This window comes from Pituophis catenifer, unplaced genomic scaffold (assembly GCF_029215685.1).
Source record: "Pituophis catenifer annectens isolate HBS135680 unplaced genomic scaffold, rPitCat1.0.hap2 SCAF_7, whole genome shotgun sequence".
Classification (NCBI taxonomy): Eukaryota; Metazoa; Chordata; class Lepidosauria; order Squamata; family Colubridae; genus Pituophis; species Pituophis catenifer.
Window position 1 is genome coordinate 84304582 of NW_027256887.1, and position 26404 is coordinate 84330985.

The window sequence follows — 26404 nt, forward strand, 5'->3', positions numbered from 1 at the left end:
CCTATTCCACTCCTGGAATGGCCTGGAAATAGCCCAGACCTTAACCCAATTGAAACTCTATGGAGCTGACTAAAGAAACTTGTTAGTCAGAAACGACCCAGCAATAAAACCCAGTTAATAGAAACAATCATTCATGGTACTACTCCAAAAAAAGTGATGTTATTAGCTAGTTTTAGAAAATACACTTTTCCCAAAAGGCTTCCACAATTTTGGCCACTACTGTAGCTTCTTTGGAATAGCATTGCATGCAAATGTATTCATATTGTGCCAAAATTCACCTTGCAGTTTTATTTTTCTGCCAAAGGAATACTTGGGAGAGTTTGCTTTTTAATGTTAGGAATTGATGGTTTCGCTTTGGCACTTGACTTGACTAGTAGATGGAATCAGCTGGGGTTTTTTTTTTTGTTGTTGTTGATGGATTTATTAAATATATTTCTATGCCGCTGCCATCAAAAGCAATTCTAATTAATTAAGTGCATTGCTGCCATTGTGAACTCGGTATGATCTTTTTTACGTTAGCTGTTCAAAACCTGCAAGGAGGTTCCTTTTAAAAAATGTATTGGCCTATCTGTTTTGGTTCCTAATTCCTGATAAAACATTGCAGATCACTCCTGTTTAGGAGGAAATTGTTGACATGTTGTTGTGTACATCAGGTGGTGCAGAAAGCTGTTATTGTGTTTCCAGCCTGCGTGTTAACCTCCTTCCTTGGTTTTTTTTTTTCCCCCTTTAAATTCTTCTGTAAAGTAATTAATGAGGAAGTTGGCATGCTAGAGATCAAAGCAGCGGCCTTTTAACATCTCAGATTTCTTTACAGGGATGTTTTTGAATGGCAGGAAGGACCTGCTAGCGTGATCAGAAACATTGTGGGAAAGCGGTGTTCCCGTTGGGCAGCCATTTTGTTCCCAGGCAGCCATTTTGTTCCCAGGCAGCCATTTTGGCTTTCAAAAGCAACAATTTGTATCCCTGATGTTGAAAACCTGCCTTTGGCTACTCTTGTAACAGGTAAATATGGTTGCCAGTTTGTTTCTGGGTCCAATTCAATGTAGCAGTGCCGACTTTTTAAAACCCTACGTGACTTTATTAAGGGACTTGGGATGGTTATAAGTATGAGGACTGGTCATAAGAGTGGTTTTTTTTCCAGTGCTCTTGTAATTTTGAACTAACAAATGACTTACAAATGATTGTAATTCAAGGACCACTCTTATAAGAATCTGAAAAATGATGAGGTCCTGACAGATGAAAGTGTAATAAAAAAAAAAAAATTATGAGATGGGCAATCATAGAAATCCTTTAAAAAGCTCTAATTTAAAAAATCCATTAAAAAAAAGAATCTGAACGATTCTGTAAGTCTTGAATTATATGGATAGAATGATGAGAAATACATTGAGGGGGCTGACAAATTTTAGAGATCTCTCTGGCTAAATTATATTGTTCCTATTGTACACTAAAACCTGAAAAATAAGTTAAAACGGTGATCCATCCCATTAACTTTGAATGTCCTTGAATTTAAATCTTGGATAAATGAAGGAAATATCTGAAGGTTCAATCTTATCATTTTTTTAAATTTATATCTCTCCCCCCCTCCCACACACACACTTTTAAGGTAACCTCTCAAACAGGGGGCAGAATGTCTTCCAAAGATACATGTGGGAAACGCCATCATCCTGTGGCCAGCCTTTGCAGAAAGCTCCAAGCTATCAACATGATGGACCAAGCTTCGAATCCTGCCTTGCAGATTCCAAAATTCCAATCAAAAAACTTTGACAGTCCACAGAGTAACACAAAGAAGAACCTAGAAGAAATCTTGAAGAAAAGGACACTAAAAAGCAACAGTTCCCTGGACACCAACCTCTTTTTGCTAAGTCCTTCCAGTGACAACATCTTCTCTCCAAGCCCTGGCATAGTGCAAACACCACGTCATCGACGTATTTCGGATATTCGCTCCGAGTCCTTTTCTCTGGGTGGGAATAAAGAGAAGCTCAACAAATCATGGGTTTTGGTAAACCAGAGAGGGAACGGTTCACCCCATCTCATTAAACATGGAGAGTCAACCTCTGATTATCTTTGTGGCAACTCTAACATCGAGCCAAAGGTCACATCATCTCTGGAATGCAACTATTTCACATCGAGTCCTGATTTATTTATCCAAGGACCAAAATCCGTACAGCCCACTCTTCCTTCTCCTCCACCCAAAAGATTCTCCTTCGGTAAGGACTGAAGGTAGCCACACAGGCTACTTCTGTGTTATTTGTATTATTGTATGTATTTGTATCAGTGTTGAAATTCAAATGTTTTTACTACCGGTTCTGTAGGCATGGCTTGGTGGGTGTGGTGTGGCTTGGTAGGCGTGGCTTGGTGGGTGTGGCAGGGGAAGAATACTGCCAAATCTCCATTTCCACCCCATTCCAGGAATGCAAAATCTCCATTCCCATCCCACTCTGGGACCAGCCAGAGGTGGTATTTGCCAATTCTCTAAACTATTCAAAATTTCCGCTACCGGTTCTTCAGAACCTGTCAGAAACTGCTGGATTTCACCCACCCCTGATTTGTTTTTGTATTCTGATATCTCAAGGACTGCCACAAAAAAGAGGGAGTCAAGCTATTCTCCAAAGCACTTGAGGGCAGGACAAGAAGCAATGGGTGGAAACTAATCAAGGAGAGAAGCAACCTAGAACTAAGGAGAAATGTCCTGATAGTTAGAACAATTAATCAGTGCAATGACTTGCCTCCGGAAGTTGTGAATGCTCCAACATTGGAAGTTTTTCAGAAGGGATTGGACAACCATTTGTTTGAAATGCTACAGGGTTTCCGGCCTAAGCATGAGGTTGGACTAGAAGACCTCCAAGGTCCCTTCCAACTCTGCTATTCTGTTCTGTTCTGTTCTGTTCTATATTCAATTCCATCCCCTCTGGTTTTGCTTTTTATGATGTATCCTGCCCTTTTATACAGTAGTATGACTTTGGCCAGTTTGTGGAAACTAACAATGGGAGGGCAGTCAGAAAGACAAAATGGTTTTTCAACCTGATTTTAGATGTAATAAATGTACAAGGTGAACAGAAGGAAGGAAAAGATAAGACTTGGGAAGAATTGAATTTGAGAAGCAAATTGTTTTGCTTCAAAGTTCAAAAACATTTAATCCAGATAAATATATATGGCATTAAAAAAAAGTGATCAGGAAAACACCTGAGCCGCCCTGAGTCTCCGGAGAAAGGCGGCATATAAATTGAACTAATAATAATATTAATAATAAAAAACCAGTTAAAAACAATTCTTTTAGCTACCTGTGGAAAAACAAACCAGCTTCCAGTGTTGTTTGTCTTCATAGGATGGAAGGTGGCAATGGACAACAGAGACAACGAAGACTCTGACATAAGTCTGATTTGTGAAGAAGACCTACTGACTACTATGTTTTCTGCATGCGATGTGGAAAGAAGAGGTAAGGTAACAGTTGAAGAGTTCCAAAATGAATGTGGGAGGCTACTTATAACAGAACAGATTAACAGAGTTGGAAGGGATCTTGCAGGTCATCTAGTCCAACCCTCGGCCCAAGCAGGAGACCCTACATCTGCCTCTACCTAGGATCGAACTCACAACCTTCTGATTGTGGCAATCAGACCTCCACCTCTAGGCTTTACTTATACAGGTAGTCCTCAATTTATGGCCATTCAAACTTAACAACAAACCTCCCCAGGACTATTTACAATCTGGATTCAAAGTTTTGATGCCTGCCCCTCCCCTCCCCCAAGTGATGTGTGATCACATTTTGGGTATTGCACAACTCGCCTGCATTTGCATCTGATTGCAGCATCCTGCAGTAAAGCCAATTTGGTCTCTTCTAGTGGTTAAGATACCAGGCTAGAAACCAGGAGACTTGTGAGTTCAAATCCCATCAGCCATGAAATGATGACTTTGGGCCAGTCACTCACTCTCAGCCCAACTCACCTCACAGGGTGGTTGTTGGGAAAATAGGAAGGTGATGAAGGCATGTTAGTTATGTCTACCGCCTTGAGGTATTTGTATTATTTTTTGTAAAAATAATAAAGGTGAGATATAATTAAGCAAATAAATAAAATGCATGAGCTGTATGTACAAAATCCTAGATTTTCTCCTCCCATAGATTTGGATAGGGTTAGAAAAGAATCCATTTAAAACCTCTCTGGAGCCACGGCAACTTTTAACAATTCAAGATACATAATGCTCTAGCAACTTCTCATGTTCTTTTTGGATTCTAGCAATTAAATTCCAGAACCACTTTTATCTTTGTTGTTATCTTTTATGTTATGAGATTCTATGTGCCTGCCCTTGTAGGTAAACCAGAAGTAGATACTACAGGATACAGTAGGTCTCTATTTTATAGGTATAGGCCAGTGATGGTGAACCTTTTCAGCACCGAGTGCTGAAAAGGGAGCATGTGCATGCACGTCACGCGTCTGGGCCGCAACCCGGGGGAGGAACTGCCAATGACGCATGTGCGAGCCCAAAAATGAACTGCCGGTTTTCGGTGCGTGCATGCACACCAGCCAGCTTGTCTCCCGGGTTTCTGGCATGCATGCGCTCGTGACAATCAGCTGGCCGGCGCGCACGCTCACGCAGGAAAACGGAAGACCAGCTCTTCCAGTTTCTGGCACCGCTGCACGCAAAAAGGCCAGTTGATCATCATGCTTGCATGCATGCCAGAAACCCGGAAGAGAAACAGGTGATGCCACACGTGCCAGGCGACATGGCTCCGTGTGCCACTTCGGGCATGTGTGCCATAGGTTCGCCATCACGGATATAGGCTGTAATCAGATTCTGTGAAGTCTGATAGCATATCCCCTTTCTTCCCTCTTATACCAAAGGTCAAGCTACACTGATCAATCTCTGCATGCCTCTGTAATGTACCGTATTTTTCGCTCCATAAGACACACACACACCCCTCTGCAAAAGTGGGTGGAAATGTCTGTGCGTCTTATGGAGCAAATATTGCATCATAGACCGGGCTACGGCGGCGGATCCTTTTACAGAGGCGGTTGGTGTGGTGGTGGTGACAGGTAGCACTGGTGAACAGAAGCAGCGATCCCCGCCACCTGGAACAGCTGATCGGCGGTATTCCGGGAGGCCAATCCAACCGCCGATCAGCTGCTCAGCGGCGAAGGCTCCCGCATTCCCCGGCTGAGGCAGTAGACATGGAATATTTCTTTTCTTGTTTTCCTCCTCTAAACCTAGGTGCGTCTTATGGTCAGGTGCCTCTTATAGTGTGAAAAATACGGTAACTATCTTTCTCTCTTTACCGATTTAATGGAAAAGCATACATTGGGTCCATCTGGATTGCATCTACAGGTAGACCTTGAGTTTATTCATTTAGTGACCTTTCAAAGTTACAACACTAGCCCTGAAAAAAGTGATTTATGACCGTTTTTCACACTTCCGACTGTTGCAGCATCCCCATTGATTGTGTATCCACGTTCAGACATTTGGGAAGTAGTTCATAACTTACGACGGTTGCAATGGCTAGAGTCTCTACCATGCCAAATTTTAGCAGCAAATCTCGTTGCTGAAACATTGTCAGCATAGTTTGCGGTTAGAGGTCAAGGGTTGACATTAGCAGTCAGGATGCTAATTGTCTATTCACAATTTAAAACAATCTACACCAAAACGATGAACATCGTCTGAACCCGAACCTCTCCTGTTAACTTTCATGGCTACATTTAGGCAAAGTTGCCGTTTCTAAATTAGTTGACTTCCTGAGGAACACGACAAGTCGGAGTTCAGAAGACAGCGGCCTTGAAGATTTGTGCAACATGCTCGATCCTGATCACAGGGATATCTCTATGGACTTGGAGACCTACCATGCCATCATGAAAGAATGGATTGAAGATTGCAAAAGGAACTGGTACCTGGCTATTATCTCTTTATTTAGTACTGCAAAGCATAATAACCCCCTATATTGATCATAACTCCATTGATTAACTCTTTACATCAGAGGTGTCAAACTTGATGTCATTTGGGGGCTGCATCAGGGTTGTGTTTGACCTTGGGGGGTAAGGGTGGGTGTGGCCAGCTCGATGTCACTCATGTCGGGCACCTGTGGTGGCCCAAGCGCTCTTCCAGTGAAAACGGGCTCCCGACAATCCTCTGCCAGAAAAAATGGAGCTCACAAGGACCGCCCAAGTTCCATTTTTGCTGGCAGAGGCATTGCAGGCCAGTCCTTTGCTGTTTCCAGCGTGGCCCCACAGGCCAGATCTAAGCACCCCGCTGGCCGGATCTGGTCCCTCTGGCCTTGAGCTTGACACCCTTGCTTTACATAAATTTAAAAAAAAAACTTCTGCAGTTCTTTGAATCCTTAATGGATCCCATATCTGGTGGTTCTCCATTGAAAAAAATAATTTATTCCTGCTCTTTGTTTTCTGGTTTTTAACTACCACAGTTAGCAAACCACTACAACACACACACACACACACACACACACACACACACACATACATACATCAGGGGTGAAATGCTCCCGGTTCGAACTGGATCACCCGATCCGGTAGCAATGATGGCGGGTGGTTCAGAGAACCAGTAGCAAAAATCCCTCCCCAACCCCATGCCCAGCTGAGCTGCACAATCATCAGAGGCTTTTTATTTTATTTTTAAAAGCAGTTTTTCTACAATCTCTTCGGCCGAAAAATGCTTTTAAAAGTAGAAAGAAAGCCTCTGCCGATCAGGCAAGTCAGCTGGGATGGTCAGAAGCTTTAAAAAAAAAGAAAAACCTCTGCCGATCAGGCAAGTCAGCTGGGATCGTCAGAGGCTTAAAAGCATTTTTTCCAACCTCTTCAGCCGAAGAGGTTGTAGAAAAAATGTTTTAAAAGTAAAAAAAAAAAAAAGTTGGCCACGCCCACTCAGTCATATTATCCCACCACCACCAAGCCATGCCCACAGAACCGGTAGTAACAAATTTTACATTTCATCACTGATATACATAAGAGTCTTTGATAAGAAGTTAGGATGGATGATATCATGCCATATAATTGTATAGGTTAAGAAACAGAAAACAGGTTTCAAATCATGAGAAAGAATTTTTTTTTTCAGTACACTGTATTGAAAATGCAAAAAAAAAAATGTTTAATATCATCAATTAGAGCCATTTCTGTGATCTTGTATTCAGATACCTGGAATTACACTCCCCCCCCCCACTGTTTTTCAGGAATGAGCTACCCACCAAGGAGGCAACCCCTGAAAATAATTTATCAGGTATTTCTTTATCAGATTTCTTGAACTGCATTCAGAGTTAATAAAAATACAAATGTATTAGTGTAATATTTTAGGTATTATGGAAAGTTAAATTTATTGATATGTGTATAACATGCATAAGAAGGACTAAAAGAGAAGCCCAATGCCTCCTGTCCAATAGGAATAATCTCACTGTTGGTTTTCAAACTAACAATGATTATGTAAACCACCAACTGCCGAGTTCCTCAATATCAATAAGAGAGTTATCTTCCCTCCATTGCAGCTTAAGGTTGTGAAAAAGACTTAAGTCTCTCCAAACATATATGTTGAAATATATAGGTTTTTCTTTGAAAGGGGGGGGGGAGTCCTGAAATGTTAATACAAATTTAATTCTTTCATCACAATAAATCTAGCTTAAAGAGAACTCTTGAGGCTGTTTAGAAGGGAAGAAGCCAATGGTGAAATCCAATTTTTTTACTACCGGTTCTGTGGGCATGGCTTGGTGGGCGTGGTTTGGTGGGCGTGGCAGGAGGATACTGCAAAATCCCCACTCCCTCCCCACTCCTGGGGGAAGGATTTTGCAAAATCTCCATTCCCTCCCCACTCTGGGGCCAGCCAGATGTGGCATTTGCCAGTTCTCCAAACTACTCAAAATTTCCGCTACCGGTTCTCCAGAACCTGTCAGAACCTGCTGGATTTCACCCCTGGAAGAAGCTATGCTAAACAATTGGCTGAATTATTTGCATGAGCAGGTGAATTATTTTCCGGGTCGCTGAACACATTTGCAAACTTGGTTTCAACTAATAAATTGGTGGTTTGTTCTGCAACCTGCCAGCTTTTTGTTTTTTATTGAATATTTAAAAAAAAAAACAATACTGAAATGTTATATGGGACTAAGGAACCAGATCATACCAAGAGAGTTGACGAGAGGTGGATTAGTCGAAGATTAGGTAAACTAAAGAGTTTATTAGTTTCCTTTGTTCCTTCCAGTGGTATCTCTTATCCCTGTCCTGTTAAAATCGATTATCATTGCTAAGATAGCAATGAGCCATGGTGGCACAGTGGTTAGAATGCAGTACTGCAGGCTACTGCTGACTGCTGGCTGCAGTTCAGCCGTTCGATCCTGACCGGCTCAAGGTTGACTCAGCCTTCCATCCTTCCGAGGTGGTTAAAATGAGGACCCAGATTGTTGGGGGCAAGAGGCTGACTCGGTAAACTGCTGAGAGAGGGCTGGAAAACACTGTGAAGTGGTATATAAGTCTCAGTGTTATTGCTATTGCTTATTCCCAGGCAGAGAAATCTTAATAAATGTACCAGGGATTACCTCTTGAAAAATGCTTTACAGTTTACAAAAAAAACTCATTTTGCTTTTGTCAGATGCTAAATTAGGGCATTTGAGGACGGTCATAGAAGTGAAAGTATAACATCAGTCATGCAGAAGCAACCATTGTGCTTAAAATGCTTTATGGAATGGAATGGCACACAGTTGGTTCCTTTCTTGCCTTACCACCGAAAACTTCTTTTTGCAGCGAAAAGGTTGAACATAACTTCTGGAAGCCTAGAAGCACTTGGCGGTGATGTGTCAAGAGGAGATTTGTGAGTCCAGTTTTAGTCGCTGGGTTTCAGAAATGGAAAACAAAAGGAACCAAGATCAGAGATAGGAATTGTGCAGGAGTAATGGGTACACTGAGACTTTTCAATGACTGGAAGTATGTGATAACAACATTTTACTGTCTGAATGGCTGCCACACCGAAAGTTAAACTCGCTCTGTGTGGTCCCAAGCGGGCAAGATATAGAGCCGTGATGGTGAACCTATGGCACGCGTGTCAGAGATGGCATGCAGTGCCCTCTCTGTGGGCACATGAACCATCGCCCCAGTTCAGCTCCGCCGTGCCTGGGCACGTGCCTCCCACCGGTCAGCTGGTCTTCAGGTCTCTGCCGCTCATGCCCGGGGGGGGCGTGCGGTGCAGGGGGAGGTGTGCGTGCATGGGGTTGGGGCGCATGTGAGGGGCTACACACATTGCATTTTGGGGGTTCAGGCGCATTTGGGCACTCAATCCGGAAAAGGTACCATCACTGATAAAGAGCAATGGGAGTCAAACTCGATTTCATGAAGGCTGTATCAGAGTTGTGTTTGACCACAGGGGGCCAGGGTGGGCGTGGCCAGCTTGACGTCACTCATGTTGGGGGCGCCTGTCTGCCAGCGAAAATGAGCTCCCAAGGTCCGTTTTTGACTGTGACGGCCTCCTGCAACCCTCTGCCAGCAAAAACGGAGCTCGGGAGGGCCGCACGCAGCCCTCCTAAGGTCCGTTTTCACTGGCAGAGGCACCGCAGGCTGGTCCTTCGCTGTCTCAGCGGCCCCGCAGTCCAGATCTAAGCACCCCGTGGGACGGATCCGCGCCCCCAGGCCTTGAGTTTGACACCCCTGATATAGAGCAACGGGTATATGAGATTGGAAAACAAAACACAATTGAATGTTGGGAAAATAGTATCTTAATAGTAAGATCGGTCCAACAGTGCAACCACCAAAACCGAAGAGAGGCAGTGAGTTTCTCTTTGTTGGTTGTACAAGTAGTCCTCGACTTACGTCTGCAATCAAACCCAGCATTTCAGTTGCTAAGTCAAACATTTGTTAAGTGAGTTTGGCCCCATTTCATGACCTTTCTTGCCACTGTTGTTAGGTGAATCACTGCAGTTGATGAGTTATTAACATGATTGTTAAATTGAATCTGACTTCCCCCATTGACTGCTTGTTAGAAGGTCGCAAAAGGTGTTCACATGATCCTGCGACACTGCAATCGTCATAAATATGAATCAGTTTCCAAGTGCCTGAAAGTTCAATCACATGACTCACTTCACCCCTGTTTCGCTTTATCAACAGAAATTTAGGGCTCCATTGTGGTCGTAAGTTGAGGACTGCCTCTTATTTGCGGTTAGGAATGTCCTCTCAAGGATAAACTTTCAGAAATGAGGGAATTTGGATTATCAGTGGAGAAAAATAGCTGTATGTCTGATCCAGAAGAGTGCTGTTCCTTAGAGTTATTCTTGGGTGATGGGACTTTAGCCAGAAAAATTGCAGATCGGGTGGAATTTTCGTAGCATTAAACGCCCATCCTGCTGTTGATCTCCTCCGTTAAAAACCAATTGAAGGTAAAAATGTCTTTACCCTTCCAGAGAAACGTCTGACTTGATTACTTGTGTAGCCGATCTTCAATTCAACAACCAGAAACTTCAAGAGGAAAACGACCAGTTGAAGCTGGCACTGGATGCCATGGAGGAGACCAATAATAGACTGGTAGAAGACGGTGGGGAGCTGCGGAATCAGATAAAAAGGTGCGATGCTTTTGAAAATAAATGAAAGTTCTTTTGTGGGTTTAGCAAGATTTGTTGTTGCTCTAGTAAAAACGCCGTAGTAGTAGAGGTGTTTCTTTGGTTTAACGTTTTTATTGGGTTATGAAATAAAATAAGATACAAAATAGGAAAATAAATAGGAAAACGGTGGGGAGGAAGAGGGGGAAGAGAAGTGAGAGAGGAGGATGAGAAAAAAACCAGAAACATAGACTTCTGACTCTCTATAGCTTATTAGTAACCTTGACTGTCACTAAGTGTTGTAACTTTTTATTCTTGATGAATGTATTTTATTCTCCCTATGTACGCTGAAAGAATATACACCAAAGGCAAATTCCTTGTGTGTCCAATCACACTTGGCCAATAAAGAATTCTATTTCTATTTCTCTATTTCTATAAGGCATTAACATCAAATCACAACTTTTTGTTTTTTCATAATAATATGAACACGGGTGGGATTCTACCAGTTCGGGCGAACCAGTAACCCCGACGATCAACTGGGAGCGAACTGGTTCGCTCCGACAATCAGTTGGGCCCGCCCCTGCACTTTACTTACCTGCATTTTTGCAGCTGATTACTGTATTTTTTGGAGTACAAAACGCACCTTTTTCCCCCCTAAAAAGGTGTGAAAATTTAGGTGCGTCTTATACACCGAATGTAGCCCCGCCCACCCACTGGCCCCCACCCTTTGGCTTCTGTCTCCCAGCAGTTACCTCTTTGCAGCAAACAGCAAGAAAAAACAGCTCCTTTCAGTTTCAGCACAGCCTAATTAGCACAAGTTGATTGGATCGGCCTCCCGACTCTCAGCTGTTTTGCTCTCAGCTGTTTTGCGCAGGCTTCTGCTGCTTGTTTCAAGGAAGAAAATTGCTGGAGCAGATTTTTTTTCCCCTTGTGCTACTCAAGCTATGCTGAAAACGAAAATGAAAGTAAAGCAGGCTGTTTGCAGTTTGCTGCCATGAGGCAAAATTGCTCAGAGGGAGATTTCTTTTTCTTCTTTTCCTCACCAAAAAAGGTAGGTGCGTCTTATAGTCCGGTGCATCTTATACTCTGAAAAATACGGTAGCGCAACAGAGCGGATTGCCACACCTCAGCTGTTTACCCTAGCACTAACTCAGAAGGTGATTTTTTGTAGAACTGCGCACTCGCGCACAGCGAAGTGCGCAATTACCGAACCGGTTGTTAAACCGGAAGAATCCCACCACTGAATATGAACAAGCCATTTCTATCAAGATCTATCAGTCTAATCAGTAAAAGCCAAAATCAACGTTTCATTCTTTTCCGCTTCAAGCACAAAGTTCAGAAGTAGTCTCGATGTGGAAATAAAAGTACTTATATTCTTTCTCTTTAATGGCCAGTTATGCCATTTCAGCCAACTTCCATCAACTTCTGCAACCATTCGTCCATCCACAGTAGGAATCAAAGTGTCCTTCCATTTTTGTGCATACAGTAGTCAACGTATATAATAACAAAGTTCCAAATTTTTTTCTCCAGGCCTTTTTCCATTAAACCCAAAAAGAAGAATTCTGGTTTCATCTTTATCTCCATTTTCAAATTTTTCTGTATTAAAATATGAATCATATTCCCAAATTTTTGGTAGTAGGGGTGTTTCTGTGTAAAGCCTTCTTTACCATAAATGCCCATATGTAGAATAGAATTCTTTAGAATAGAATTCTTTATTGGCCAAGTGTGATTGGACACACAAGGAATTCATCTCCGGTACATAAGCTCTCAGTGTTTGTAGAGGATAAACTTCTACTGTATTGAGCTTAGCTGTCCTCTGCAGATACTTATAATGTATGATGAGAAATCCTGGCAGGCACATACTTACCAAAGTTTAATTTCCTTGCAGAGATCACTGGAAACGGATGTCAATATAAGGTTTAATCAAGGTTTAGTATAATGAGGAATCACAGCCATAGTATTGCAATAGATTCTTCTAAAACGTTGCATTTTTAGAGAATTCAGTACCATAGGAATTTATTTCTAAGCTTTATTACATCTGTCGACTTGTTTGAAGTCATTGCACATATCACCTATGGAGAAAAATCTAATAATTAAAAATGCAAATGAGATGGCGAATTGTACTTCAAAATCTGGAATCGTGGCATTTTATCCGAGAACTCTGACTCTAATAAGTCTCTGGTTCTACTCAGAAAATTATTCCATGTACATGGAAAGATCGGGTTCAAGAAATGTGTCCAGTTTTGAAATGTCTTTGTTGTAAAATTGAGAAGATAAAATATGTTTCTGGCTGCCTGAGGAATTCTGGGAATTGAAGTCCACACTTCAAGATGCCAAGGTTGAGAAAGACCATGTATACTGTTTTAATTTTTAGTTACTTTTAATCATTATATCTAGATTTTGTTTATTATATGCCCCTGTTGTATCATTTTTAGTTTTGTTTTATTGAATTTCACTGTAGCTGTAATAAAAATATATATATTTATTTACATATCATATTTATATCTATCGCACACACCCCACCCCTGAATGTGATCCTGGTGCATACAATTAAAAAAACACATAAAAGTATCTACAAAGAAACATTAGGGGGAAAATGTCATAGGTTTCTTTGTCTATCACAAATTATTTTGGGCTTTTTTTTTTGGTTTTGGCTTTCTAGCTCCCAGCAGTCTGCAAGTCAAGTAAAAACTTTAAAAGAGGAATTGGAAGAAGTGAAGAACATTCTGGGTACCTCTGAGGAAAAGAGGCAGTTGATGGCAATCCAGAATAAACAGCTTGTGAGTTGATATTTGTCATTTATTCATTTATTTTGTCAAACACGTATTAGATAACAGATATAACAGGTATAAACATGATTATGAATACAGGAAATGGATACGAATAAATGGGGACAATAGGACAGGGACGTTGGTGGGTTTATGCATGCCCCCTTACAGACCTCTTAGGAATGGGGTGAGGCCAACAGTTGACAGTCTAAGGTTAAAGTTTTGGGGGTTTGGGGATGAAACCACAGAGTCAGGTGGTGCATTCCAGGCATTGACCACTCTGTTACTGAAGTCGTATTTTCTGCAATCGAGTTTGGAGCGGTTTACCTTGTTTGTATCTACTGTTTGCCTGTGTATTATTGCGGTTGAAGCTGAAGTAGTCATTGACAGATAGGACATTGTATCAGATAATTTTGTGTACTACGCTTAGGTCAGACCGTAGGCGGTGTAGTTCTAAATTGTCTAAGCCCAAAATTTCAAGCCTGGTGCCATAAGGTATTCTGTTGTGAGCAAAGGAGTGGAGGACCCTTCTCATGAAATATCTCTGGACTCACTCAATTGTATTAATATCCGATATGCAGTGTGGGTTCCAGACAGACGAGCTGTATTCGAGAATTGGTCTAGCAAAGGTTTTGTATGCCCTAGTTTGCAGTACAATGTTACCGGAGAAGAAACTTCGCAAGATTAGGTTAACAACTCTTAATGCCTTAACTTTGGCCATCTGTTACAATCCAAGTTGTGTTGCATTTTTTATTTTTATTTTTTGGGTACATGGAGCAAGTGCCGAATGTAAGTCAACACACAGCTCAGGTTCCTGATAACCATCTGATTGTTTCTCTTCTCCACTTTCTTTTCATAATCAGGAAAAAGAGAATCAGTCCCTCGTTCTTAAGATTTCTTCCCTTCAAGAGGAGGTAAGAATGGGTGAGAATACTCTTTGAATCATATGAGGATATATATATTTTTATTGCTATGCAGTAATAATAACAAGAATATACAGGTAGTCCTTGACTTACAACCACAATTAACCCCATTTAATTTCTGTTGTTAAGCGAGACCATTGTTAAGTGAGTTTTTCCCCATTTTACAACCATTCTTGCCACAATCGTTAAGTGAATCTGTTAGTAAACCAGTTGTTAAGTGAATCTGGCGTCCCCATTGACTTTCTTTGTCAGAAGTTCGCAAAAGGTGATCACATGACCCCCGGGGCACTGCAGCTGTCATAATAAATACATGACAGTTGCCAAACATCCATATTTTGATCACATGACCATGGGGAATGCTGCAATGGTTGTAAGTGTGAAAAACGGTCATTAAGTCACTGTTTTCAGTGCCTATGTAACTTTGAATGGCTACTAAACAAACGGTTTTAAGCCAAGGACTGTAATAGCCTGGCTCAGATGGCATTTCAATATTCTCCAGCAGATTTATGGGCACAACAATTAAGTGGATAATTCCCCCAAATTTCTCCAGAGGATGAAGAAATTCTCCATGAATTTCTCAAAGGTGGGATCTGCTATTATTGGTGTCATTCGCTAGCTGGTATTCTTGAGTTCATCCGATTGTTGGAGGTGGAATAATTGATATTGTGTGTGGATGCTTTTTTAATAAGACATTTCAATGAAGCCACCTTGGCACCCACACTTCCCAGTCAAAAAAAGACTCTTGACAGGAGTTTAGGAATGAGGTTTTCCCCTTCGGATCGAAGAAAAATGTGGGAAGGTAGGGAACCTGCAGAATACTGGAGAGATGATTATACAATGGAAGACAGACCATTCACACATACTGTCAGGGTTCCGATGTTAGTTAGGATACCCTAACTAAATTATGAGCCTTGAGCCAAGCTTCAAAAGAAATCCACATTCCAAGTGAAGTCAACTCTGACCCCATGTAATTTACGCCCCAAATATGACCCTGTTTCTCCCCTCCCTCCAGGGTGTGTCTTCAATCACATTCTCCAACGGAGCAATTTTGCGGGTTGTAGAAATCACTCCCCTCCGACCGCTGTGGGTCACCCTGGGAGACAGTCTTGAGAGAGATATGTCTGGAATTTACTTTTGTATTTGGCTGCAGTGCTACTTCATCGGTTTGCCATCCCCCTTGCCTATGGCAACTCGAGAGCAGGCCAGGGATGCTTTGCGAGTTGACACATACCTCTTGACCTCCTGGTTTCTACATAGGTGAAAGAACAACACACTCTACTCACAAAAATGTAACCCCAAATACCTTGTTTTATGGAAGAGTTTTTAGAAAAGAGCAACAAAGATGATTAGGGGACTGGAGGATAAAACATAAAGAACAGTTGCTGGAATTGGATATGTCTAGTTTAATGAAAAGAAGGACTAGGGGAGACATGATAGCAGTGTTCCGATATCTAAGAGGCTGCCACAAACAAGAGGGGGTCAATCTATTCTCCAAAGCACCTGAAGGCAGGACAAGAAGCAATGGATGGAAACTAATGAAGGAGAGAAATTTCCTGACAGTTAGAACAATTAATCAGTGGAACAGCTTGACTCCAGAAGTTGTGAGTGCTCCATCACTGGAGGTTTTAAAGGAGGATGGCCATTTGTCTGGAAATGGTATAGGGCCATGATGGCGAACCTATGGCACGCGTACCACAGGTGGCACATGGAGTCATATCAGTGGGCATGCAAGCATTGCCCTAGCTCATTTCTGGTGCGCACCAGCCAGCTGATTTTTGGGCTTCTGGAGGGCCTCCGGGGAGTGGGGTGGGGAAGGCTGTTTTCGCCCTCCCCAGGCTCCTAGAAAGGCTCTGGAGCCTGGGAAGAGCAAAAAACGGGCCCACCGGGCCATCACATGCCAAAAGCAGGCGCAGTGTGGGGGGTTGCGTGGGGGGAGCCGGGCACATTGAATTATGGGTATGGGCATACGCGTGCGCGACCCCCCCTGCTCCCTCCCCAAGCTCCAGAGCCTTTCTAGGAGCAAAAAGGTTAGCCATCACCGGTATGGGGTCTCCTGCTTGAGTTGGATTAGAAGATTCTGTTTTTCTGTTAAGGTTTTTTTTTTCCATCAATTGGAAAGAGAATTGGTAGAAAAGGAAACCAGTAATAACAAATATGTCGTTTAAATCAGAACATTAGAAATGCTCTTGATTCAGATGGTCTCCAGAAGAAGATTGAGGAGCTGTCCCAGAATATTAGCGAACTCCAAGTAAGTGTGACTCCTGCATTTTATTTCAGTGTGAGGTGGCAGAGATTCAGTTCAATGCTTCAGATATTTGAAATGTTCCAAGTATCCATAATCAAGTTAATAAAATCAATTATTTTCTAAAGACAATGCACTAATTCCTACTCTTGGATTTCTAGTTATGTTGCATTATAGAACCCAACATGCCTAATCACTAGTTACACTGGCTTTGGAATGATCAGAGATTGTAGCCTTAACCAAAATATGACAATCCACAGTTAAAACGAAAAGGGGATCTGTATTATTTATATTTGTAAGTTGGGGGAGGAACATCAGAGAACCTTCAAAAAGCAACATGTAACCATGGAGATTCTGTCCCTTAAATGTTCAATTACATTTTAAAGAGGAATTTGAGCTGAAACTCAAATTCTGCATTATAGTTACATCTCACTTAGCAAATGTTCCAGGTCTGAATAACAGATGAGAACGTTAATGATGGTAGGATCTTTCTGTCTCCATAACTTGAGTTGTGTATGATATAATTAAATCAAGAGATTATTATCATTTTCTTAACAATAAGAACTTTATCCCACAAATTCTTGGTCAGTTCTGAGATATTTAATTATTTTGAGGATATTCTTGTTAAGATTCGTCAGCATTTTTCTGCACAAAATGGGCATCAGCATAGAACATACCGTATTTTTTGGAGTATAAAATGCACTTTTCCCTCCCCTAAAAGAGGGTGAAAATTTGAGTGCGTCTTATACACCGAATGTAGCCCCGCCCACCCACTGGCCCCTACCCTTTGGTCTCTGCCTCCCAGCAATTTACCTCCTTGTAGCAAACAGCAAACAGCCTGTTTTAGCTTCAGCACAGCCTGTTATTGGATTATCCCTGGACTGTGGTTTTGCTATCTCCTGCTTTATACGTGTATGACCTGGACTGTTTATTGGACTGTGCCTTACTATTTCTTGAAAGTAAACACAACTCAGTTTATCTGTGTGTTGACTGTGTTTATTCATACCTATTCTCAATCGCTTTCATGTACACACCCTTGCTATTCAAGGGTTACTCTGCGAATTCCTCAGCAGTTATCATTTGATGCATTGATTAGAATTTATAATAAGAGCCATAACAAATAACAAGGCAATTCTTCTGTTACATCTTAGGAAAAAAAAATCCCCAAAGTGAGGGAAAAGAGAAATAAAATAATTTTAGTATCGTTTCTTTGTGCTAGAATGCAATTTCATTGTGGGTTATTGTTCTTCTTTCCCCAGATACAAACACACCTTTATGAAAGCACAGTGAGAAGTAAAGACATAGTACTCCTTAAGGTTCGTGGGTACTAGATTTATTTTATTCATTCATTCATTCATTCATTCATTCATTCATTCATTCATTCATCTAGTTAGTTAGTTAATTTGTCAAATGTACGAGTTAACAGGTATAAGTATAAACATGGATATGAACACAGGAAATGGGTACAAATAAATGGGGATATTAGGACAGGGACAGAAGGCACGCTGGTACACTTATGCCTGCCCGCTTACAGACCTCTTAGGAATGGGGTGAAATCAAAGTAGACAGTTTAACGTTAAAGTTATGGGGGTTTGAGGATGTAACAACAGAGTCAGATATTTGGATTGTATTGAAGAATTTCTAGCCTGGTTTAATTTTCAAAAGGTTGGCTGTGACTTAACTGTGTCACTTAATGAAGAAGTTTTAGATCCCAATTGGCATAATTAATCAAGGACTGTTTTAAGGGATTAAGAGCCTTGGTGGTGCAGCAGACTAATGTGCTGCTAACCAGCACCAGCTGCCTACAATTACTACGAGTTCGAATCTCACCAGGCTCAAGGTTGACTCAGCCTTCCACCCTTCCGAGGTAGGTAAAATGAGGACCCGGTTTGTGGGGGCAATAGGCTGACTTTGTATAAAAAAAGAACACCACTTGGGGGGGCCAAAAAGCCCTACTAAGCAGGTATATACAAAAGTATGAAGGCTATTGCTTAACGCATTGTAAGCTGCCCTGAGTCTCCGGAGAAGGGCGGCATATAAATCAAATAAATAAATAAATAAATAAATAAATAAATAAATAAATAAATAAATAAATAAATAAAATATATTCTTATGGAAATGGTTTAGATATTGTTCTATAGACCATTGACTGATTCTCACTATGTATTATAGTTGGTGGGTGTAAAAACAGCTGTGTAAGAGTTTGGGATGAAGTCAATTAGTACCAGATGGTCTGTACTGTTCTGGTTTTGCAAACCAGACGTTTGCAATGCAGATGTTGGTGGAATGTGATAGCTATTTGTTCTTACATTTACATAATATCCATCGCTGTTTAGAACAAATGAAAAGGGCATAAATCGTCAAATAATCAATGAACACAACACAACAGGAAATTAAAAAAAAAACCCTAGAACATTGAAACAAAATCAACGCCTGAAATAAGAGACTTCCAAACAACGATGTGTTAAAAACTATTGCAGATGGGCCTTGACTTACGACCACAATTGAGCCCAACATTTCCATTGCTAGGAAAGACAGTTGTTAAGTGAGTTTTCCCCATTTTATGATTCACAGTTGTTAAGTGAATCCCTGAAGTTGTTAAGTTAGTAATATGCTTATAAAATGAATCTGGCTTCCCCCATTGATTTTGTTTGTTGGAGGGTCGCAAAAGGTAATCACATGACCCTGGGACCCTGCACCCGTCATAAATAGGAGTCAGTTCCCAAGCGTCTGAAATTTGATCATGTGACCATGGGGATGCTGCAATGATTGTGTGAAAAATGATCATAATTCATGTCACTTTTTTGAGTGCCTTTGTAACTTTGAATAGTTACTAAGCAAATGGAGAGGGAGGGAGGGGGAGAGAGAAAGAGGAGAGGAGAGAGAGAGAGAAAAAGAAAGAGAGAGGGGGAGGAAGGAAGGAAGATCCACACAGTTCTGGGACTCTGAGGTTGGTTTGTGTACTTCAGGCACTGAAAATGGGATAATTCATCCCCAGAAGTAAACTATTAATTAATTGGTAGCCATACCTAGGGCTAGAGGCATTTCACATGAAGTATTTATGAGAGGGCATTTAGATGATGAACAGCTTTGGGCTGAGGACTGAGCTGATCCAGTGATCATGGAACAGATGTTAGGATGAAAAGAGAGAAAATTGAAAGGTTAACAGTGTTGGAAGAAATATCCATCTGGTTCAATTCCAAGCCGGGAAAAAGGCACTGGAAACCTTGGAGGCTGATTGGAAAAAGAGTTTAATGATGAAGCAGAACCACCAAGCATGCGTGATTCTGGGTAGCTGACCACATGGAGTATTTTATACCTTCTCGCGCTTTGCACTTGAACTTCCTGTTCCTGTGCAAGAGCATGTATTCTATTGGCTGTTGTCAGACTCCCATGGGGCCATATTTGTCTGAATCAAGTTTGGTTGAAGCTTGACTGATGCAATGAAGGGGCTTGTTGGGCAATTCCTATTATGACTGAGGGCTAATCCTACATTTGTTCAGACCTTGCTGCAGAGAGTAATGGATTACCAAATCTGCATTTCTAAAAGCTGGCCTTAGCTTAGTATCTGCGTGGGGGCAGGGAGCTGGGGCTCTGAGTTTCTGTCTCCCTTAGGATTTTTATTTCTCTTTTAGGGGAAATATTTTATCCTGCCTTTTTTAAACATTTCTCAAAATATTTCATTCTTCTAGGAGAGGGGTGGATACTAGCTTTCTACAACAGGAAAGGAGTACCTAAAATAGTTTTTTTTTTAATTTGATTTATATGCCGCCCTTCTCCGGAGACTCAGGGCGGCTTACAATGCGTTAAGCAATAGCCTTCATCCTTTTGTATATTTATACAAAGTCAGCTTATTGCCCCCACAAACTGGGTCCTCAATTTACCCACCTTAGAAAGGATGGAAGGCTGAGTCGACCGGTGAGATTTGAACTCGCAGTAATTGCAGGCAGTTGGATGTTAAATGCTGCCTTAGGAGGCATTAGCCTTCTACGCCACTCAGGCTCCTGTGTGTGGTTAGGTAGAATTCTATACTATTTATCTATATCTAATTTATAGAGCTGCTCATTTCCTATCTGCTGCTACTCCTTTCCTCCTCCTACAGTTAGTTAGGCATGTCTGCTTGGAACCCAAATATGAATTGACAACTCACGCACCAAAATGTAATGCAAACCACACGGAGAAATGACCCAGGTTGTTGCAATAGATACCGGCAATCTATATTCCGGTTTGGAGCTTGATCCCTGCAAATGCATCGGACAACTATGCAAACCTGGGCTTAGAACAGCCTGTATTTGTGTACGATTTTCTCCAAAAAGCCTTTGTTGTCAAAGCCTCTGCTTTGCATACATTTGTTTTCCCTTTCTTCCAAACACCTGCAGCTAATTTGAATGTATGTAAAAACAAGTAACCAAACACCATTAACCCTGCTTGGGATAGTATCTATTTTACAATCCCGTTTTGCAACCATGATGCATCATTCCATTTTTGCCTTCGTGTGTATCTCACTTGCACTCCAATCACATGTCTATTTCCTATTCTTATACTGAATATGGAGGCGATAGGTCCATGATGGCGAACCTATGGCTTGCGTGCCAGAGGTGGCACGCAGAGCCCTCTCCATAGGCACGTGCACCATCGCCAGCTGCTCTTCTGGTTTCCGGTGCCGGCCAGCTGCGGGCGCCGAAACACTGGAAAACGGCCTAAAAATGGCCCAAAACATGGTCGAAAAACACTCTGTTTTTCCAACCCATTTTGGGGCCTTTTTCGCCCTGTTTTTTGCCCCATTTTCCAGGTCAAAAACAGTCTGGAAAACAGCCTGAAAACGGCCCAGGCATGGGTGTGCCGGCCAACTGGTCTTCGGGTTTCCGGTGCTCCGGCACGCACATATGCACGCGCACGCACGCACGTTCCGGTTTGGGCACTCGGTGCCCAAAAGGTTTGCCATCACTGCATCATGCCTGCGCGAGCTGCACTGGCTCCCTGTGGTCTTCCAGGTGCACTTCAAGGTCTTAGTTACCACCTTTAGAGCGCTCCATGTCTTAGGACCGGGGTACTTATGAGACCGCCTTCTGCCACCAATAGCCTCTCACCGCCCAGTACGCTCCCATAGAGAGGGGCTTCTCAGGGTGCCGTCAGCCAAACAGTGTCGACTGGCGGCCCCCAGGGGGAGAGCCTTTTCTGTGAGGGCACCCACCATCTGGAATGAGCTCCCCCCAGAGATACAGAAGATTCCGGATCTGCGCACTTTCCGCCGTGCCCTCAAAACATTCCTGTTTCAGCAGGCCGGCCTGGCTTAACTTTCCCTTTATATTGCTTTTGGTTTTATTTTAAACTGGGATGTCTTGAATTATCTAGGACCAGAGTGTTTAGTATATTTTAATTGGTTTTTTTTATTAACGTTTGTATTACATGTATTTTTATCGTTCGCTGTTCACCGCCCTGAGTCCCTCAGGAATAGGGCGGTATATAAATTTAATAAATAAATAAATAAATAAATAGATAGATAGATAGATAGATAGATAGATAGATAGATAGATGATAAGAGTTATCCTACTCAGAATCAACTGTATATCTGATTATTGGATGTTAATGGTACAAAGAGGAGGAAGATTTGTCTTTTTACTCCCCATTCACATGATTGCATTTCAAGGCACTTGGCAAACCAGCTCGGTTTACAACCGGTTGCAGTGTCCCATGGTCATGTTACCACAATTTGTGATGTTGTTTGCCATCCCCATTTTGGAAAAATAGATTTGCTTAATGGCATGCCTCATTCACTTAACAACCGTCATGAAAACTATTGAAAACCCCCGGTCATATGAGTGCTTTGACTTACGACCTCAATGACTGATGACCAGTGTTCTGGTCCCAACTTTGGTTGTAAGTTGAGGACTACCTGTAATTGTGGCTAAGCACCTAGGGAAAGGTTTAAACCTTCATCATTGCTTTATGAGTACCATCCTGCCCTTTTTAGCTAGCATGGGTGAGAAATTGGTTCAGTTAGCATTTTAAGGGAAACAAACCCCAATACTGGGTAGTCCTTGACATACCACCCCAACTTTCCGTTGCTAAGCAAGACAGTTGTTAAATGAGTTTTGCCCCAACTTGTCATCGTTGTTAGGTGAATCTCTGCAGTTGTTAAATTAATAACATGGTTGTTAAGTGAATCTGCCTCTCCCATTTGTTTGTCAGAAGGTCCCAAAAGGTGATTACATGATCCTGGGACACTGCAACGGTCATAAATATGAATCAATTGGCAAGTGTCTGAATTTTGATCATGTGATCATGGGGATATTACAACAGTCATAAATGTGAAACATGGTCATAAGTCAGTTTTTCCAATGCCGAGTTTGGTCACTAAATGAACTGTTACAAGTCAGGGCTACTTTTATACGGACCAGATGCAGTGTAGTTATTCTTACTTTGAGTTTACACATTATGCTAAAGAGTCCTCCTTTGAGGGAGATAGGTAGTTTAGAAATGGGACATCTAAATAAATAAGCCTGTGTGGGGCTTAATCGTAGTTTAGAAACCATAAGTTTGGTGTACTGGGTAAAGCCAATTAGGGATTTGTTTATTTATTAAAGCGTGGTTAGTGAAGACACAACCTGGTGTAACTACTTCACTCTTCCTCTTCAATCATTGCAGAAGGAGCAGGATCTACAAGAACTAAAGTCTGCCTTGAAGGAATACACATCGGTGATAGAGGTAACGTTACGATACTTTTTGGGGGAAATGAGAAGAAGGTAAAGGCTTGCTTGTTTCTTGGTTATAGGACCTGTTCTAAACAGGTTTTTTTTATTCCCAACTGTAGACTCTGCGCGTAGAGAAAAATAAATTGTTGAACAACGTTCAGCAGATGCAGCAAGAACTGATCTCGTGAGTATTTTGGGAAGCCATGAAAAAACGATGCAGATTGTGATGGTGTTTCTGAGCTCAAAATCTTTGAACTTTTTAAATGTCCATATGTGTATATATATATATATTTTTGCTAGGAATGGTATCAACTTCCCCTTAATCTACAAGTTCAACAGCAGCTTCCTGGAAGCAACCAATTCACTGCACTGTGAACTGGAACTAGCCCAGGAACCATCAGAGGTCAGAAATGTTTATTTTATTTCATTTATTTAGTTTGTCAAGCATGTATGAGAAAACAAGTATAAGTATAAACATAACATATAAACATATAAGTATAAACAGGTATAAGTATATACATAATAAATGAGTACAAATAAATGGGGACAGTAGGACAGGGACGGTAGGCACGCTGGTGCATTTATGCATGCCCCCTTACGGACCTCTTAGGAATGGGGTGAGGTCCACGGTAGACAGTTTAAGGTTAAAGTTTTGGGGGTTTGAGGATGTAACAACAGAGTCAGGTGTAGTGAGTTCCAGGCATTGCCCACTCTGTTGCTGAAGTCATATTTCCTGCAATCGAGTTTGGAGCGGTTTACCTTAAGTTTGTATCTATTGTGTGCTCGTGTATTATTGCGGTTGAAGCTGAAGTAGTCATTGACAGGTAGGACGTTGTAGCAAACAACTTTTTGTACTATGCTTAGGTCAGACCGTAGGCGGCGTAGTTCTAAGTTGTCTAAGCCCAAACTTTCAAGTCTGGTGGCATAAGGTATTCTGTTGCGAGCAGAGGAATAGAGGACGCTTCTCGTAAAATATCTCTGGACTCGTTCAATTGTATTAATGTCCGATATACAGTGCGGGTTCCAGACAGATGAGCTGTATTCGAGAATTGGTCTAGCAAAGGTTTTATATGCTCTAGTTTTCACTACAATATTACCGGAGAAGAAGCTTCGCAAGATTAGGTTAACAACTCTTAATGCCTTTTTGGCAATGCTGTTATAGTGAGCTCTGGGGCTTAGATCTTTTGAAATGAGTACTCGAAGGCCCTTGACAGAGTGAGTGACACAAAGTGTCTTTCAAAGGATGAGAAGATTAAATGATATAAAATTCTTAGGAGCACTTGTTGTGAGAATTTTTAACTCCCATGGCTAATCCAGGCGTGGGATCCCTAGGGGGAAGGAAAGAATCTTGATCTATAGCTTCTGTGTTGTACACAGAAGTCCTTGACTTACAACTGTCCATTTAGTGACTGTTCAAAGTTGACACAACAAGTACTGGAAAAAGTGACTTATGACTGTTCTTCACACTTACAACCATTTCAACATCCCCACGGTTACGTGATTCGAAATTCAGGCGCTCGGCAACTGATCCATATTTATGATAGTTACAGTGTCCTGGGGTCAGGTGATCAGCTTTTGCGATTTCCGGCAAAGTCAGTGGGGGGAAGCCAGATTCACAACTTCACAACCGTGTCACTAACTTAACAACTGCAGTGATTTGCTTAACAATTGTGGCAAGAAAGGTCATAAAATGGGGCAAAACTCACTTAAGAAATGTCTCACTTAGCATCAGAAATTTTGGGCTCAATTTTGGCCATAAGTCAAGGACTATCTCTACTTATCCCACTGTTAGACCTTTAGAGCTTTCATAACATCCGAGACACATTAGGAATAGTGCAAGAAACAAGTTTGAGGAAAGTTTCTTTGAAGTGCATGAGTAGCTTCTAAGATCTTTTCTGCTTTTTTTCAGCTTAACTGAGAAGCAAATGTTCAGTGTAGTGTACAGGCCATGTTCCAGCTCAGGAGTATAATGTGACTTTTTCAAATTACTTTTTCTCATTAAGATCCCTGGAATTGAGTGGACAGCGCTTGATGAATCACTGGACAGAGAAGTTTTACTGCTTCTTGAAGGGCCAGAGCGAGTAGGAGAAAAGTTCAAGGCCACCGTTTTAAACCTGGTAAATGGAACATGGTGGATGAGGATAATGAGAAAAACCAGACTTGAAAAAACTTGGTTTAAATGTTTGCTAAATCCAACAAGATTTTTTTTTTTTTTTTTTTTTGCTGCCTTTCCTCCCATTTGGGTAACACAACATCTAGGTTCTTCTCACTTATCAATACTGCTAGTTGTGTCCAGATTATAAAAGAAAATATAGCATATAAATATTCTGTTCTAAGAGTTCCAGCCATTCCATTCCTTTCCATATTCCATTCCATTCCATTCCATTACATCCTTTCCATTCCGTTCCATATTCCGTTCCATTCTATTCGATTCCGTTCCATTCCGTTCCATTCCGTTCCATTACATTACATTACATTACATTACATTACACTACATTACATTACATTAAATCCTTTCCATTCCGTTCCATATTCCATTCCATTCCATTCCATTCCATCCTTTCCATTCCGTTCCATATTCTGTTCCATTCTATTCTATTCTATTCGATTCTGTTCCATTCCGTTCCATTCCATTCCATTCCATTCCATTCCATTCCATTCCATTACATTCCATTACATTACATTACATTACATTACATTACATTACATTAAATCGTTTCCATTCCGTTCCATATTCCGTTCCGTTCCATTCCATTCCATTCCATTCCATTAAATCCTTTCCATTCCATTCCATTTTCTATTCCATTCCATTCCATTCCATCCCATTATATTACATTCAATCCTTTCCATTCCATTCCATTCCATATTCTATTCCGTTCCATCACAAAACAAAACAAAACAACAAAACAAAACAAAACACAACACAACACAAAACAAAACACCATTCCATTCCATTAAGTCCATTCCATTCCATTAAAGTAATACTGGGGTGCTGATAACATTATAGAATTCCCCCTCCAGAGTGGCCTGCTGAATACATCCTTATTCTTCTGCTTTTAAATATTAAGGTTCTTTTGTTATTGTTCTCTCAGGTACCTGAATGCATTTCTTTAAAAATATTTGTTGTTTGTTTTGCAAGCTGAAGTGTAGTAGAAAAACATCTAAAATAACTACCAAAATAATCTAAAATAATCTCAGCTATACCTGTTGTATCCTACGTTCTGTCTTGAAAAGCATAGTGGGGACAGACAGATAACAGAAAAGAGAACAAT

The 26404-nt window shown here is 41.3% G+C and overlaps 1 protein-coding gene across 1 annotated transcript in view; it reads left to right on the plus strand.

Moving 5' to 3' along the window:
• Window positions 1-1627: 1627 nt before the first annotated feature.
• The window catches only part of IRAG2 (inositol 1,4,5-triphosphate receptor associated 2), a 77718-nt gene continuing 52941 nt past the window's right edge, over window positions 1628-26404 (plus strand). Inside the window, exons 1-14 of the mRNA XM_070947171.1 lie at window positions 1628-2207; window positions 3326-3436; window positions 5692-5872; window positions 7169-7215; window positions 8724-8790; window positions 10370-10528; window positions 13167-13284; window positions 14136-14186; window positions 16366-16443; window positions 17697-17753; window positions 23086-23145; window positions 23252-23316; window positions 23433-23535; window positions 25136-25249. Coding sequence (XP_070803272.1) covers window positions 1628-2207; window positions 3326-3436; window positions 5692-5872; window positions 7169-7215; window positions 8724-8790; window positions 10370-10528; window positions 13167-13284; window positions 14136-14186; window positions 16366-16443; window positions 17697-17753; window positions 23086-23145; window positions 23252-23316; window positions 23433-23535; window positions 25136-25249 — 1791 coding nt within the window. The remainder of the gene's footprint in view (window positions 2208-3325; window positions 3437-5691; window positions 5873-7168; window positions 7216-8723; window positions 8791-10369; window positions 10529-13166; window positions 13285-14135; window positions 14187-16365; window positions 16444-17696; window positions 17754-23085; window positions 23146-23251; window positions 23317-23432; window positions 23536-25135; window positions 25250-26404) is intronic.